The sequence below is a fragment of the Suncus etruscus genome, chromosome 6 (genome assembly GCF_024139225.1).
Source record: "Suncus etruscus isolate mSunEtr1 chromosome 6, mSunEtr1.pri.cur, whole genome shotgun sequence".
Classification (NCBI taxonomy): domain Eukaryota; kingdom Metazoa; phylum Chordata; class Mammalia; order Eulipotyphla; family Soricidae; genus Suncus; species Suncus etruscus.
In genome coordinates, this window is record NC_064853.1 from 41,015,097 (window position 1) to 41,030,981 (window position 15,885).

Sequence of the window (15,885 nt, forward strand, 5' to 3'; positions counted from 1 at the left end):
GGCTCATGGGACCATATGTGGTGCCAGAGATTGAACTCAGGCCAGTTACATGCAAGGCAAGTACCCCATTCACTGTCCTATTTCTCTGGCTTCTGAACCCTCTCTTTGGGTAAGTCATATCTCTGTTCATCTGTTTTCTATCAGAAAAGGGGTAGCATGGAGCTGGAGTGATAGTGCAGCAGTAGGGCATTTTCCTTGCATATGGCTGACTCAGGATGGACCTGGGTTCAATTCCCAGCATCCCATAAGGTCCCCTAAGCCAAGAATGACTTCTGAGCACATAGCAAAGAGTAACCCCTGAGTATCATCAGATGTGGCCCGAAAGAAAGAGAGAGAGAGAGAGAGAGAGAGAGAGAGAGAGAGAGGGAGGGAGGGAGGGAGGGAGGGAGAGAGAGAGAGAGGGAGAGAGAAAAGGAGGGAAGGAGGGAGGGAAGGAAGGAAGGGAGAGAGGGAGGGGAGGAGGGAGGGAAGGAAGGGAGGGAGAGAGGAAGAGGGGGGGAGAAGAAGAAGGGGGGAGGGAGGGAGGGAAGAAGAAGGAAGGAAGGGAGGGAGGGAGGGAAGAAGAAGGAAGGGAGGGAGGGAGGGAGGGAGGAAAAAGGAAGGAGGGAAGAAGGAAGGGAGGGAGGAAGAAGGAAGGGAGGGAGGGAGGAAGGAAGAAGAAAGGAAGGGAAGAAGCAAGGAAGGAAGGGAGGGAGGGAGGGAGGGAGGGAGGGAGGGAGGGAGGGAGGGAGGGAGAAAGGAGGGAAGGAAAGAAGGAAGGAAGGAAGGGAAGGAAGGAAGGAAGGAAGGAAGGAAGGAAGGAAGGAAGGAAGGAAGGAAGGAAGGAAGAACCACAGGTCACCTTGAATCTTCACTCTGAGCTTCTGTCAGCATGCTGACCTTGGAGGTGTATGACCGAGAGGCCCACTCTTCTCCCCATTCCTCCTAAACTCCTGCAGGAGCTTCACACACTCCCAGGACTCACACTCACCTCAGAGAGCCTGTGCACACACACCCAGATCACCCTCTGTCCCTATCTCTCTTTTCCAGGTGTCCATATTCCTCAAGGATAAAGTTCAGAATTCTAATGGGCGCTTTGTGTTACCAGTGTCTGGGCCTGTTCCCTGGGGGACTGAAGTTCCCGGACTTATCAGGTGAATTCTGCACAGTCACTATCAGATCACTATAATTTTAGGACCTTTGAAGGGAATCCAGAAACCAACCAATCTATGGTTTCTGGCCACCACCCAGAATGCAAAGACCACTCCTTTGCCTCTGTAACTCCCAGAATTACTATGTCCTTCAACCTCACAGGAACCCTCTTAAGGCATAAGGAGATGGAGTTCAGGTTGGAGACTAGGCTCCCAGGCCAGCTCTGTCACTTGGCAGACACTTGGAGCAAACCACCCAGTTCTCCATGATTTGTTTTCTTATCCATAAAAGGGTTTCTGTGAGCATAGGTGAGATAACGAATGCTTCAGCACTGGGTACACATGTATGTGCGCACATGCATGGAGATATACACTCTAAAGGTGTATTATTATTAATAATAATTAGTAGTAGTATTGTATTCTTAGTACCACAAATGACATCTTTATCTTAAAGGAAGTGCATGGATTCCCTTTCTGTCCCATAGTGCAAAGAAAAAAGCCTCCTCCAGGACTAACGATGATTGGGGAACCTCTCATCATGACCTACTTTATATTGTAGAATGTTCAACAGCAAAGGCCAAGAGGTGAAGAGGATAGAATTCAAGCACGGTGGAAGCTATGTTTCAGCCCCAAAAGAAGGTTCTTTGGAACTCTGTGGAGACCGAGTTCTGAAACTAGGAACTAATATGTAAGCAGATCTTCACCCCCTGAGTGCATGTTAATCCAAGGGAGGCCACAGCATTTAACCCACAGCTCGACTTCTGCTGTGGAAATCCTTGCAGACAAGCAAAGTCATTTTCCCTAAGAGGCAGCCCATGGGAAGCCCTGATACCTCCAAAGGGCACCTGAGATTGGTGGATGTGCAACTGGGACACACACACACACACACACACACACACACACACACACCTCACATATTTGTGAGCTTGCTGTGCAGTGCACTCTTTAAGTTGCCATTCTCACACACATGCTCACTAGGGGACGGGATGGGGAGGTGGCACAGTACCAGCCCTGGTCCTTACACCAGGAAGTGAAGCAGCTGGAAATTGCTTGTGGTGTTGAGGATAACAGACAAAACGATTGCTAGGCTGATCTCTGGTGCATGTGGACATCACTGGAAGTCAAACTCATGCTATCAGGCCCTCGAGACAGGCTCTTCAGTCACTGAACCATGTCCTAGCCCCAAGAAAAGTTGTTTGTTTGCTTGTATTTTGTTGTTGTTGTTGTTGTTGTTTTTGGTTTCTGAGTCATACCCAGTGACGCTCTCAGGGTTTACTCCTGGCTATACGCTCAGAAATCACTCCTGACTCGGGGGACCATATGGGACACTGAGGATTGAACCCAGGCCCATCCTAGGTCAGCCGCACGCAAGGCAAATGCCCTATCGCTGTACTATTGCTCTGGTCCCAGGAAAAAAAAATTTTTTTTTTTTTTTTTTGGTTTTTGGGACACACCCGGCGTTGCTCAGGGGTTACTCCTGGCTGTCTGCTCAGAAATAGCTCCTGGCAGGCACGGGGGACCATATGGGACACTGGGATTCGAACCAACCACCTTTGGCCCTGGATCGGCTTGCAAGGCAAACGCCGCTGTGCTATCTCTCCGGGCCCAGGAAAGATTATTTTAAATGGCCCCCAGGTCAGGCATATTTCACAGTGGTAGAGTATGAGGTTCTGAGTTTGATCTCTGGAACCAAATAAAAGAATGAATGGAAGGATGAAGTTGCCATGGATGAGTCAGCCAAAATTTTCTTTTGTCCTGTTTAGCCAGAAAGGTCTGGCCTTCATGTAATCTTTTTTTTTTTTTTTTTTTTTTTTTTTGGTTTTTGGTTTTTGGTTTTTGGGCCACACCTGGCAGTGCTCAGGGGTTACTCCTGGCTGTCTGCTCAGAAATAGCTCCTGGCAGGCACAGGGGACCATATGGGACACCGGGATTCGAACCAACCACCTTTGGTCCTGGATCGGCTGCTTGCAAGGCAAACGCCGCTGTGCTATCTCTCCGGGCCCCCTTTTTTTTTTTTTTTTTAACGATCATGCACATTACTTTGAAAAAGGAATCATTCTACACAACCAGGTCTTTCTCTGAAGTAAACCTAAGTGGGTTCCACCTACTTAGTCCTATTCTATCACAAAATCTGGGGAGTGAGAGCTCCACTTTTCAAAAACAAACCCCAAGTTTTTATTCCCAGTTAGAAGGAAAGCAGCACAGTCCTCTCTCTTCTGTTGCCCCAGGTACAGTGCAAATCGGGCCGTGGAGACCCACACATCTGAAACATCACATAGCATGGCTGCACAGACACAGGTGAGCCTCCCTCCTTATCTCCCTTCAGAGCTCATGTCTAAGATGCCAGATCAGTTGTAGACCTGCAGAGGTTGGGAGCACTTCGAAGCAGAGAGCTATAGTTCAGTTGCCATCTACTCCATTCAGCCTCCCAAGCACGCAGGTTTATAATTGTAGTTTCTCATGGAGATTTGCAGTGATTTGACTAATTAGCTAATGTTAGGCTTGGCTCCACAGCCCGCCATAATTTAGCAGGAGCCACCCAGCAAGACATGGAATAGCTGTGCCCTTGCACATGGACTGTCATGGTAAGGCCCAGCTTACATGTGTATTCTTGCCAGGTTGCTTTCCAGGGCTCCCTCCGTCTTTTGATATGGTGGCTAACTTCAGAAAGGAATCTTGACATGCTCTAGCTTCCTTCCATTTCTCACTGACCTCATTAGCCCTTGGATAGATCAAAATTAAAGAAACATTCTAGTAGCTGGACCACCAGGGACACAGACTATCTCAGATATGGTCCCTCACTGAATGGGCTCTGAGTGAACTGGGACAGAAAGGAAGGAAACAGGAACTTGGTAATAGTACTGCAGGAACCAGCTACCAGGCAACTAGAACTCAGTGCTGTGTTAGGGTCACATATGTTCTATCTTACGGGGTGAGACTGCAGAACAGGGACAGAAGAGTTGTACAAATAGGGTGACATCAAAGGAGGTTTGAGAAGGTCCATCACAATAGCTAGAGAGAAGGAAAAAGGAGGAGGCCAACAGGTAACAGAAGAGTCAGGGATGGAGAAGCAAAGAAGGATCATGTTGTGGAGAAGCAGAGAGGTGCGTCTCAACCTGTGACTATAGGACAGCAATACCAGAGACTAGTGGCCAAAGAGTCACTCGCACAGTCTCCTGGAGCCTGATTGGGAAAGAGCTTCACCAATACGATGTGGTTCTTTCAGCGGGAGGGTGAGAAGGATTGGTTTCAAGAAATCTCCTACCAATAAGCTCTCCCATCATTGGAGATAGAGGCAGATTAATTAGCAGGGGAAGACTGCATAGTGGATGGAGAGGAGGATTGTAGGTTAGAAGGGGAGAAGGTGAATGGAGGGAGAAAAGGAAAAGGAAACAAACGGGGTGTACATGCAGCCTAGTTACCACCAGGGGGCAGTGTGGTCATTCCTATGTGAAAAGTGGCTTGGCCTTGGAGCCTTTCCAGAGACCACTTGTAAAATACCCAGGGCCTGAAGAGTAAGCAAAGCTCTTCTCCTCCAAGGAAGAAGGCAGCTTAAGGAGGATCCCTGGGGCCTCCTAATCTTCTTGAAAGTGTGAAAATCCCTGGCTTGCTCCTTGGTTTATGCTATGCATTATTTCTCTTTGGGTTGAAGCCTGTTGTCTATACTTTATTTGGACCCCACCCTTCCTAGCAATAATGCAAACAGTTACTGGTGTTGCTTGTTTTATAAGACCACCAGTGCCTGGGGTTGGGCAGGATATATGATCACCTTCATGTGGCTAAGGTCCTGCTATTGTTCCTACAGGAGAGCCTTGTTCCCAACCCTCTTGCTAAAGAGGAACTGAACTTCTTGGCCAGGCTGATGGGAGGAATGGAGATTAAGAAATCCAGTGGCCCTGAGCCAGGATTCCGGTTGAATCTCTTTACCACTGATGAAGAGGAGGAGTATGTTTATTTCTTTAAAGTTATGTATTTGGGGAGAGGCAGAGCCACGGTATAGTGGGTAGGGCACTTGCCTTGTATGCAACCCCACTCACTTTGGTTCTATCTATGGCATTCCATGAGCACTGGCATCCCATGAGTCCCCTGAGCACTGCCAGGAATGATTCTTGAAGGCAGAATGAAGAGTAACCCTCAAACACCAAATGAGGTGTGGCCCTCAAACTAAAATTAAATAAATATATGTATTTGGGGAGGACAATTATGGGCACATTCAGTAGTAATTGGAGGTTACTTGGCTGCTCTGGGGTTGCTCTTGTTGCTCTTGGGGAACCATACAGTGCCAAGGATTGAACCAGATTTGGCTTTATATAAGGCCTTAACCTTATTTTGAGTTTTTTTCTTGGTTTTGTTTTGTTTTGTTTTGTTGGGGGGTCACACCCAGCTGGGTCACATCACAATCCATCCTATGTTGGCCTCGTGCAAGGCAAACACCTTATCGCTGTGCTATGGCTCAGACCCCAGGCCTTAATACTATCTCTCAAGTCCCTGAAGAGTTGTTTTTTTTTTTTGTTTTGTTTTGGATTTGGATTTGGGTTTTGTGCCACACCTAGCAGTATTTGGGGCTTACTCCTGGCTCTGAATTCAGGAATAAGTCCTAGCAGTATTTGGGGGACCATATTGCAGTACCAGGGATTAAACCCAAATTGGACACATGCAAGACAAGCACTTTACCCTCTGTATTATCTCTCCAACCCAAGAAGAATAGGTTTTAAACCTGTTTATTTAAAGATACACACACACACACACACACACACACACACACACAAATTGTGACAAGAACCAACAAATGACCATTATAAGTGAGTGATACTTGGGCCCGGAGAGATAGCACAGCGGCGTTTGCCTTGCAAGCAGCCGATCCAGGACCAAAGGTGGTTGGTTCGAATCCCAGTGTCCCATATGATCCCCCGTGCCTGCCAGGAGCTGCTTCTGAGCAGACAGCCAGGAGTAACCCCTGAGCAACGCCGGGTGTGGCCCAAAGACCAAAAAAAAAGAAAAAGAAAAACAGGAGCAAATTCCAAAGCCCTAGTTAAAGAATGATTCTCCACCATGATGGGGCTGGAGAGATAGCCAGTGGTAAAGCATTTGCCTTGCACGTGGCTGATCCAGGGTGGCCCTGGGTTCAATTCCTGGCATCCCATATGATCTCCTGAGCCTGCCATGAACAATTTCTGAGCGCAGAACTAGGAGTAACCCCTGAGCACTGCTGGGTATGGCCCCCCACAAAAACAATAAAAAGAATTCTTCACCATGAATAATCTGCACCTTCTGGATTCGTTTATGTTTTTTAATAATATCTTTATTTAAGCACCATAGTTACAAACATGATGGTAGTCAGATTTAGTCATAAAAAGAACACCGCCCTTCACCAGTGCAACATTCTGGATTCATTTAAAACAAGTTTAGGGGAGCTGGAGAGATAGCATGGAGGTAAGGCATTTGCCTTTCATGCAGGAGGTCATCAGTTCAAATCCCAGCGTCCCATATGGTCCCCCGTGCCTGCCAGGAGCAATTTCTGAGCATGGAGCCAGGAGTAACCCCTGAGCACTGCCGGGTGTGACCCAAAAACCACAAAACAAACAAACAAGTTTAGGGGTCAGAGTGATAGCACAACACAATAGGTAGGGCTTTTGTCTTGCACATTGCCAACCCAGATTCAACCTCTGGCATCCAATATAGATCCCTGAGCCTTCCAGGAGTGATTCCTAAATATAGATGCAGGAGTTACTCCTGAGCACAGCCAGTTGTGATCCACCCCAAAAAATACTATAATTCTAGGATTGGGAGATAGCTTGAAGGTTGGGAGCACATGTCCTGCATTGCAAGGAGCCCCATGTTGGATTCCCAGTACCTCATGGTCCCCCCCAAGCATCACTGGTGGTCTAAAAAGAAATCTAATGTTGGGGCCGGGCGGTGGCGCTAAAGGTAAGGTGCCTGCCTTGCCTTCGCTAGCCTTGGACGGAACGCGGTTCGATCCCCCGGTGTCCCATATGGTCCCCCAAGCCAGGAGCAACTTCTGAGCGCATAGCCAGGAGTAACCCCTGAGCGTTACCGGGTGTGGCCCAAAAACCAAAAAAAAAAAAAAAAAAAAAAAAAAAAAAAAAAAAAAGAAATCTAATGTTGGGCCAGAGTGGTGGCACAAACAGTAAGGCATCTGCATTGCCCGTGCTAGCCTAGGATGGACCGTGGTTCTATCCCCCGGTGTCCTATATGGTCCCCCAAGCCAGAAGCAATTTCTTTTTTTTTTTTTTTTTTGGTTTTTGGGCCACACCCGGTGACGCTCAGGGGTTACTCCTGGCTATGCGCTCAGAAGTCGCTCCTGGCTTGGGGGACTATATGGGACGCCGGGGGATCGAACCGCGGTCCGTCCGAGGCTAGCGCAGGCAAGGCAAGCACCTTACCTTTAGCGCCACCGCCCGGCCCCCAGAAGCAATTTCTGAACACATAGCCAGGAGTAACTCCTGAGCACTACCAGGTATGGCCCAAAAACAAAAACAAAAAAATCTAATGTTATACTTAGCAGAATACAGAAGGAACAAGAAGTATGGGTAAGGGGCAGGGAGGGCAGAAAGGACAGGGGCCATGGGATAATAGTAGAGGGTTTGATGCATGTATGCAGATGTAAAATAATGACTCTAACAGCACATAGGGCAATAGCAATTATTTTGGAGCCACACCCAGTAAAGCCCAGGGGTAATTGGAATTGTTCTTGGTAGTGCCCGGGGCTCATAGAATGAGGGATCAAACTTGGGTCTGCCACATACAAGGCAAATGCTCTACCCTCTGTACTATTGCTTTGGTCTCAGAATAAATTTTTTTTTTCTTTTTGGCCACCTAGCAGCATTCAGAGGTTACTTCTGGCTCTGCCCTCAGAAATCACTCCTGGCAGACAGGCAGAGGGTTGTGGGGAGGTAGGAAGTGTGTGTGGGACAATGGTGGTGGGAAAGTTGCACTGGTGAAGAGGGGATTGCATTTTATAGCTGAACCCAATTACGAACATATTTGTTAACCATTGTGCTTAAAAAAAGAAATTATTTTTTAAAAAATATCACACATGGCAGGCTCGGGGGACCATATGGTATATTGGGGATTAAACCCAATCAGCTGCGTGCAAGGCAGCTGTTATCACTCTGACCTCATTAGAATAAAAATTTTAGTGTGGCTTGTCAAGATAATTGCAGAAATGGCCAGGTTAGTAGCTCAGTGGGAGAGCTAATGCTTCACATGTCCTGGTTTTGATCCCGGGCATCAAAAAGGGGGAAAAAAAGAGGGAAAAAAGATAATCCTATTAAAACAGTCTGGGGCTGGAGCGATAGCATAGTGACAAGGCGATTGCCTTGCACATGGCCAACACAGGACAGACGGCATCCCATATGGTCCCCCAAGCCTGCCAGGAGTGACTTCTGAGCACAGAGTCAGGAGTAACCCCTGACCACCATCGGGTATGACAAACAAAAAAAACAAACAAAAAACAAACAAAAAAGTCTGGGGTTCAGAGAGATGGTGCAAGCGGTAAGGCATCTACCTTGCCCATGCTAGTCTAGGACAGACCTTGGTTCAATCCCCCGCCATCCCATATGGTCCCCTAAGCCAGGGAGCTATTTCTGAGCACATAGCGAGGAGTTAACCCTGAGCATCACCGGTGTGGCCCAAAAACAAAAACAAAAAAAAGTCTGGATGTTGGGTATAGAGATGGTATAGCATATTAAGTCCTATGCTTTGCTTGTGGTCAGCCCCAGGTCTGATGCCCAGTACCTCATGGTCCTCCAAGCCCTTTCAGGTATGGCCCTAGAAACCTCCAGGTACCACTGGGTTGGCCAGGTAATCCCCATCACCACAGGGCTGCATCCTCAGGCCCACCTATCAACCAAGAATTACTAGGAGGGGCTCCAAATCTCTTTAGTACTACTTGGAAAACCCCACAAAAGTCTGGAGCTTGCCTAACAGAAGAATGGGAGATCTCTCTTGGAGAAGGTGACGCAGTATGTGTAAAGGCACAGAAACAGGAAAGGACTTGTCTGTTTGGAGGCAAGGGCACAATTGGAAATGGGTGGAAGGTTGGAGGAGAAAGGGCAGAAGCTGAAACAGAAAAATAGATGACTGGCTGACACAAGCCAGTCTGCCAGGCTCAAAGGGACAAAAGCTTTGCCCTTCAACCCATTTTTCTGCTCTCATGCAGGCAAGCTGCTCTAACCAGACCTGAAGAGTTATCCTATGAAGTCATCAACATACAGGCAATCCAGGTATGGGGGGGAATTACCCAGGGCCAAACATCTCCTCATCTCCTAATAGCCTCAACTCTCCCTCCTGTAACTTGGAACTCCTGTCCCTCTTCCCACCCCAGAACAAGGAACATCCTGAAGCCTAGTGAAAACCAAGCTCCTGTGGCGCAGAAAGTTGCCCACAGCCACAGCCTCATGTTCTTCTGTCTCCCCTTTTCTTACAGGACCAGCAAAGGAACCAAGAGCTGGCACGGATCATGGGCGCATTTGAGCCCATGGAACAGCAGAAACAGAGTGCCAGCAAGGGGGATGATTTGCTTGCCATGATGGATGAGTTATAGCAGTATGTACCGTGCACCCTCTCCCCGTCAGGGCGAGGCTGCCTGAATCTGAGCCCCAGGGAAGGCCCAGGGTTCAGAACACTCTTCTAGACTCAAAGTTATTCCCTGCCATCCTGTTTCTGCTGTAAGAACTATGGGAGACCTCGAAAGCAGACTTCTTGGAGGCACACACCAAACTCTCAGCAAAATATACCCTGACTTTTAAATAGAACCTTTCTCTTTCTGGGCTTCTAGCAACCAGCCAAAGCATCCCCTGCTTTTCTGCATGTTGGGGACCAGGGAGCCATAGTTTCCAGGCTCCAAGAACATAAGCAGCATTCCTATTGCCATTTTAGTGTGACAGCTTTCCTTGGGGAAACTACAGCTCACCGGTGCCTATGTTTTGTGATACTTCAAAGCCTTTATGTGGGGTCAGGGAATGTTCTGTACCCCATAAATTAGTTTGAAAAAGTGAAAAGGCAGCCACCTCAACAGAGGCCATGTTTTTTGTTTATGGTTTCTTTTTCTATTTTCTTTTTGGGCCACACCCAGTTACACTCAGGGGTTACTCCTGGCTATGTGCTTAGGAATCGCTCCTGGCTTGGGGGACCATATGGGACTCCGGGGATCGAACCGAGGTCTGTCCTGGGTTAGCTGTGTGCAAGGCAAATGCCCTACAGCTCTGCTACCACTCCGGCCCCCAAAGGCCATTTTTTATATTATTTATTTATTTATTGGGATTTGGGGCCACACCTGGTGGTGCTTAGCACTTACTCCTGGCTCTGTGCTCAGGGTTATTCCTGGCAGTGGCTGGAATCTACCTGAGATTGGCCACATGTAATGCAACTACCTTACCCACTGTACTATCCCCTCCAGTCCCACAGGGCCCATGTAGACAGCCCTCATCTTGCCTCTGAGGCAGAGTCAGTGATGGGCATGCTCAGTGATACTCTGCACTGCTCTGAGCCCAGGCAATAGGGGCTTACTTCAGGCAAACTGGATATCACGGACAACAATGATGTGCATGTTGCTCTTCAACTGATGTGGACTCTGACGCTTGTGTTCTCAAGACAGCCAGCATGTTGCACTCAAGTATCAGTCTCCTTAGCTTCACCATCAGCAGCCAAGTAGAGCCATGGCTGGAGTCAAGATGGTGCTAAGGTGTGTTCCTTCTCCTTCCAGGTACCAGGTAAGCAACTTCTCTTGGCAGGATACAATCCTAATGGCAACCTGTCCAACTACCCTGTCCACTCCAGGCTTATCCTGAGCCCAAAAGAGAAGCTGATTTGTTCTGGCCATTTTCTGGGAGTGAACCAACTACATGGACTTCTCAGACCCCACACCTGGACAAGAGCAGAAGCACATCAGAGCTGGGAAGGACTCTTACAGGAATAAAGCCCTGGGTACCATTCCCAGTTTCCAAAGCAAAAGCAGAGGCAAAGTTCGGGAATGTGAGGGCCAAAGATGCTATGCTTTTATTGATCCAAGGCACACTAGAGGAAAAAAAAAGTAATTGTGGGGCTAGAGAGATAGTACAGCAGGTAGGGCACTTGCTTTGCATGCACCCAACCACAGTTCAACCCCAGTATCCCTTACGGTCCCCCAAACCTACCAGGAGTAATTCCTGAGTGCAGAGTCAGAAATAACCCCTGATGACCATCGGGTATGACCTCCAATAAAATGTAAATGTAAAAGTCATTGCCCTCCCTTGAAAATCATATTTCCATATTCACAAAGACCCCATAGAAGTCCATTGAGAAGGAAAAGTGGGGTACAGAGAGATAGCACAGCTGTAGGGCATTTGCCTTGCACATGGCAAACCCAGGAGACGGTTGTTCGATTCCCAGCCAGGAATCAATTCGCCTGCCAGGAGAAATTTTTTTGTTTGTTTGTTTGATTTTGTTTTTGTTTTTGGCCACACCCGGCGGTGCTCAGGAGTTACTCCTGGCTGTCTGCTCAGAAATAGCTCCAGGCAGGCACAGGGGACCATATGGGACACCAGGATTCGAATCAACCACCTTTGGTCCTGGATCGGCTGCTTACAAGGCAAACGCTGCTGTACTATCTCTCCGGGCCCCAGGAGCAATTTTTGAGCACAGATCCAAAATCAGCCCCTGGGGCCGGAGCAATAGCACAGCGGTAGGGCGTTTGCCTTGCACACGGCTGATCCAGGACGGACCTCATTTCAATCCCCAGCTTCCCATATGATCCCCCAAGCCAGGAGCAATTTCTGAGCACATAGCCAGGAGTAACCCTTGAGTGTCACCAAGTGTCCCCCCCCCCAAAAAAAAAAAAAAAAACAGAAATTGGTTCTCCAGTCGGGGGAACCTGGCCAGGTAACCAAGGCAGGAGAAAAGTTGAGGGTCTGCATGTGGTCCCTGCCACACAGTGGTGAACCTGCCTATGCTGTCCAGTAAAAGCACATCTGGAGCCCTGGGAGAGGGCCATGAGCTACCGAGAAATAGCACCTCCCTCCCTCCACCTAGCCCAAGCGATGCAGGTGATTTCCAAGGTATCTGTCCTCATGGTAAATAAACAAGATACAGATCTCTGGTAAGGCAGCCATAAGATGAGGCAATCTGAGTTTCATGTCTCCAGACTTGCACAAATAGAGAAAAACAAGTTTTATTTGCATGGTGGTTCAGGTCATGGAGAGAAAGCAAGGCAGTCAGGAGGGGAAAGAGAAAAGAACAGTTACCCTGGGATGACTGGCAAGAGGCGAACCAATTCTAACTCCCTCTCAGTGCTCATGGTTAGGGAGTCATCCAACCCTGCCCAGGGGCATCTGAGAAGTTCTCTCATCTTGAGTAGTTATTGTCGCCATGTGTCAGTTTTACCTCTACATGGGAAAGAGGGTGAGTTCCGGATGCAACTAGTCTGGAGGGATTACTCCTGGCTGTGCTCAGGGATTACTCCTGATGGGCTCTGGGAACCTTATAGGCTACTGGAGATCGAATCTGGATCAGCAACTTGCAAGGCAAGCACCTTACTCACTGTACTATTTCTCCTGCCTTTACTTTTTCATTCCTTCCTCCCTTCCCCTCTCTTTGTCATCATCAGGGTATGCATATATACCTGACTGGGTGGTTGCTCATTTTAAACTGTGCTCTCCAGGGGGTCACACATATGCTTGCAGTGCTTATATATTCAGTTGCAGTGTCCACTGAGGCTTGTGCTCCTTAAGCTGGTGTTACACTCTTTTTTTTTTAATATAAAATCTTTAGGGGCTGGAGAGATAGCACAGTGGTAGGGTCTTTGCCTTGCATGCAGCTGATTCAGGACAAATGGTGGTTCGAATCCCAGCATCCCATATGGTCCCCCATGCCTGCCAAGAGCAATTTCTGAGCACAGAGCCAGGAGTAATCCTGAGTGCCGCTGGGCGTAACCCAAAAACATATATATATATAAAATCTTTAAGGGGCCAGAGAGATAGCATGGAGTTAGGGTGTTTGCCTTGCATGCAGAAGGACTGTGGTTCAAATTCCATATGGTCCCCCGAGCCTGCCAGGAGTAATTTCTGAGCGTAGAGCTAGTAGTAACCCCTGAGTGCTGCCAGGTGTGACCCAAAAACAAAACAAAGAAATCTTTATTTAAGCACCGTGTTACACTCTTAACTCAGGAACACCTGCTTATGCTTGTGCTTCTTGCAGGAAGTCACTGTAGTTTTCACATATGTGCCTGCCTAAGATGGCACTTTAGTTTCAGGGCTTACCAGGAGTCACACCCAACTCGGGTATAGCCAGGTATCACTCAGCACTTTGGAATCAATGATGGTAGAACTGTCAGGCTGAGGCAACATATGTAGGACACTAGAGTTTAAATTTATGACCATATGCTTACATAGTCAGTGCTCTACCCTGAGCTGTTCTTTGGGCCCTAGTTCCTGAGCCTAATGTCGAGATATGAACCTGAGTGGATAATTAGACCCTTTTATCCCTAAGTCTAAATAAGATCCCATTCCCCCATCACTTCCATCTGACTTAACACTCTGATTTAAATCTGACTGGAAGACCAACTCTGGGGCAGTAGTGATAATAAAAGGGGTAAGGCGGTTGTCTTGCATGCAGACAACTTGGATTCAATCCCTGGCATCCCATATGGTTCTGAGCCTGCCAGAAGTAACTTATGAAAGCTGAGCCAAGAGTAGACCCTGAGGGGCCGGAGAGATAGCATGGAGGTAAGGCGTTTGCCTTTCATGCAGAAGGTCATCGGTTCAAATCCCGGAGTCCCATATGGTCCCCCGTGCCTGCCAGGAGCAATTTCTGAGCATGGAGCCAGGAGTAACCCCTGAGCACTGCCGGGTGTGACCCAAAAACCACAAAAAAAAAAAAAAGAGTAGACCCTGAGTGCCTCAGGTGTGGCCAAAAAACAAAGAAAAGCAGAAAGACCAACTCAAGCCAAAGAGTTGAAATGAAAATGTTAGTGTTATCACAATACCTAATCACAAAGACCTATATTAAATCTGAAAATGAGCACAACCTTTGCTTACCCATTTGGCTGCTAAATTCTAAACAAAGGATGTTTTTACAAGAATCAGGCTTAGGAAAGCTCCTTCATAGCTGTGTCTTCCCTGTGGAGGCCAGGACTTGAAATGAAGAAAATTCTCAGAAATTTTCACCCTTTTCCAAAGGAAAAGATCAAGATGCAGTCTAGGGTCAAGGGGGATTATTCTAGATTATTTGTTTACCTTAACACTTCACACACATACACAACACACACACACACACACACACACACAGATACATTTTATATCCTTTTACTTTCTGACCAACAGCATCTCTCTTAACAAAAAGACGAAGACGTATCACCACATAATTTTTTTTTTTTTGGTTTTTGGGCCACACCCATTTGACGCTCAGGGATTACTCCTGGCTATGTGCTCAGAAATCGCCCCTGGCTTGGGGGGACCATATGGGACACCGGGGGATCGAACCGCAGTATGTCCTACGCTAGCACTTGCAAGGCAGACACCTTACCTCTAGCACCACCTTCCTGGACCCCACATGATTTTTTTTGTGTTTTTTTTTACCCCCTTTGGCCACACCTGGCGGTGCTCAGGGTTACTCCTGGCTCTGCACTCAGAAATCGCTCCTGGCAGGCACCAGGGACCATATGGGATGCCGGGATTTGAATCACCATCCGTCCTGGATCGGCTGCTTGCAAGGCAAGCACCCTACTGCTGTATTATTTCTCCAGCCCCACCACGTTATTAATAACATAAGTAATGCATTTATTTTTGGGGACTAATTTTTTAATGTGTTTGAATTTAAATCACTAAAATCATGTATGTATATGTACATATCAAGCCTTCAAGCAAAAAATTATGCTTGTAATATTAATCCCTAGTTTTGTTTTGTTTTGTTTTGTTTTGTTTTGGCCACACTCAGCAGTGCTCAGGGGTTACTCCTGGCTGTCTGCTCAGAAATAGCTCCTGGCAGGCATGGGGGACTATACGGGACGCTGGGACCCGAACCAACCACCTTAGGTCCTGGATCGGCTGCTTGCAAGGCAAACGCCGCTGTGCTATCTCTCCAGCCCCGGTTTTTGGTTTTTGGGTCACACCCAGCAGCGCTCAGGGGGACCATATGGGATGCCAGGATTCAAACCACCATCCTTTTGCATACAAGGCAAAAAGCCTTACCTCCATGTTATCTCTCCGGCCTCTGAGTTTTCTTTTTTTTTTTTAAACAATTTTTATAAAATCTTTATTTAAGGGCCCGGAGAGATAGCACAGCAGCGTTTGCCTTGCAAGCAGCCCATGCAGAACCAAAGGTGGTTGGTTCGAATCCCGGTGTCCCATATGGTCCCCTGTGCCTGCCAGGAGCTATTTCTGAGCAGACAGCCAGGAGTAAGCCCTGAGCACCGCCAGGTGTGGCCCAAAAACCAAAAAAAAAAAAAATCTTTATTTAAGTACCATGATTACAAGCATGATTGTAGTTAGGTTAATGGGTTTAATTGAAGAAATATTACTTATACTGGGCTGGAGTGATAGCCCAGCGTGCACGTGCCATGCATGCAGCCAACCCAGGATAGATGGTGGTTCGAATCCCAGCATACCATATGGTCCCCGAGCCTGCCAGGAGTGATTTCTGAGTGCAGAGCCAGGAGTAACCCCTGAGCACCACCAGATGTGACCCAAAAATAAAAATATTACTTATTCTATTTTTAATATATAAGTCATTTATATAATGTTATAAATAATATATGATA

At 47.5% G+C, this 15,885-nt stretch overlaps 1 protein-coding gene across 3 annotated transcripts in view; it reads left to right on the forward strand.

Moving 5' to 3' along the window:
- OSCP1 (organic solute carrier partner 1) overlaps window positions 1-10,667 on the forward strand; it is a 42,369-nt gene extending 31,702 nt beyond the window's left edge. For 2 of the 3 annotated variants that reach the window (XM_049774893.1, XM_049774895.1), the window contains 6 exons: window positions 1,030-1,133; window positions 1,690-1,818; window positions 3,359-3,428; window positions 4,936-5,075; window positions 9,313-9,376; window positions 9,580-9,907. In XM_049774893.1, coding sequence (XP_049630850.1) covers window positions 1,030-1,133; window positions 1,690-1,818; window positions 3,359-3,428; window positions 4,936-5,075; window positions 9,313-9,376; window positions 9,580-9,696 — 624 coding nt within the window. In that variant the 3' untranslated portion in view covers window positions 9,697-9,907. Of the gene's footprint in view, window positions 1-1,029; window positions 1,134-1,689; window positions 1,819-3,358; window positions 3,429-4,935; window positions 5,076-9,312; window positions 9,377-9,579; window positions 9,908-10,646 lie in introns of those variants that run through there. The other variant, XM_049774894.1, reaches the window with a different exon arrangement.
- The last annotated feature ends 5,218 nt before the right edge of the window (window positions 10,668-15,885 follow it).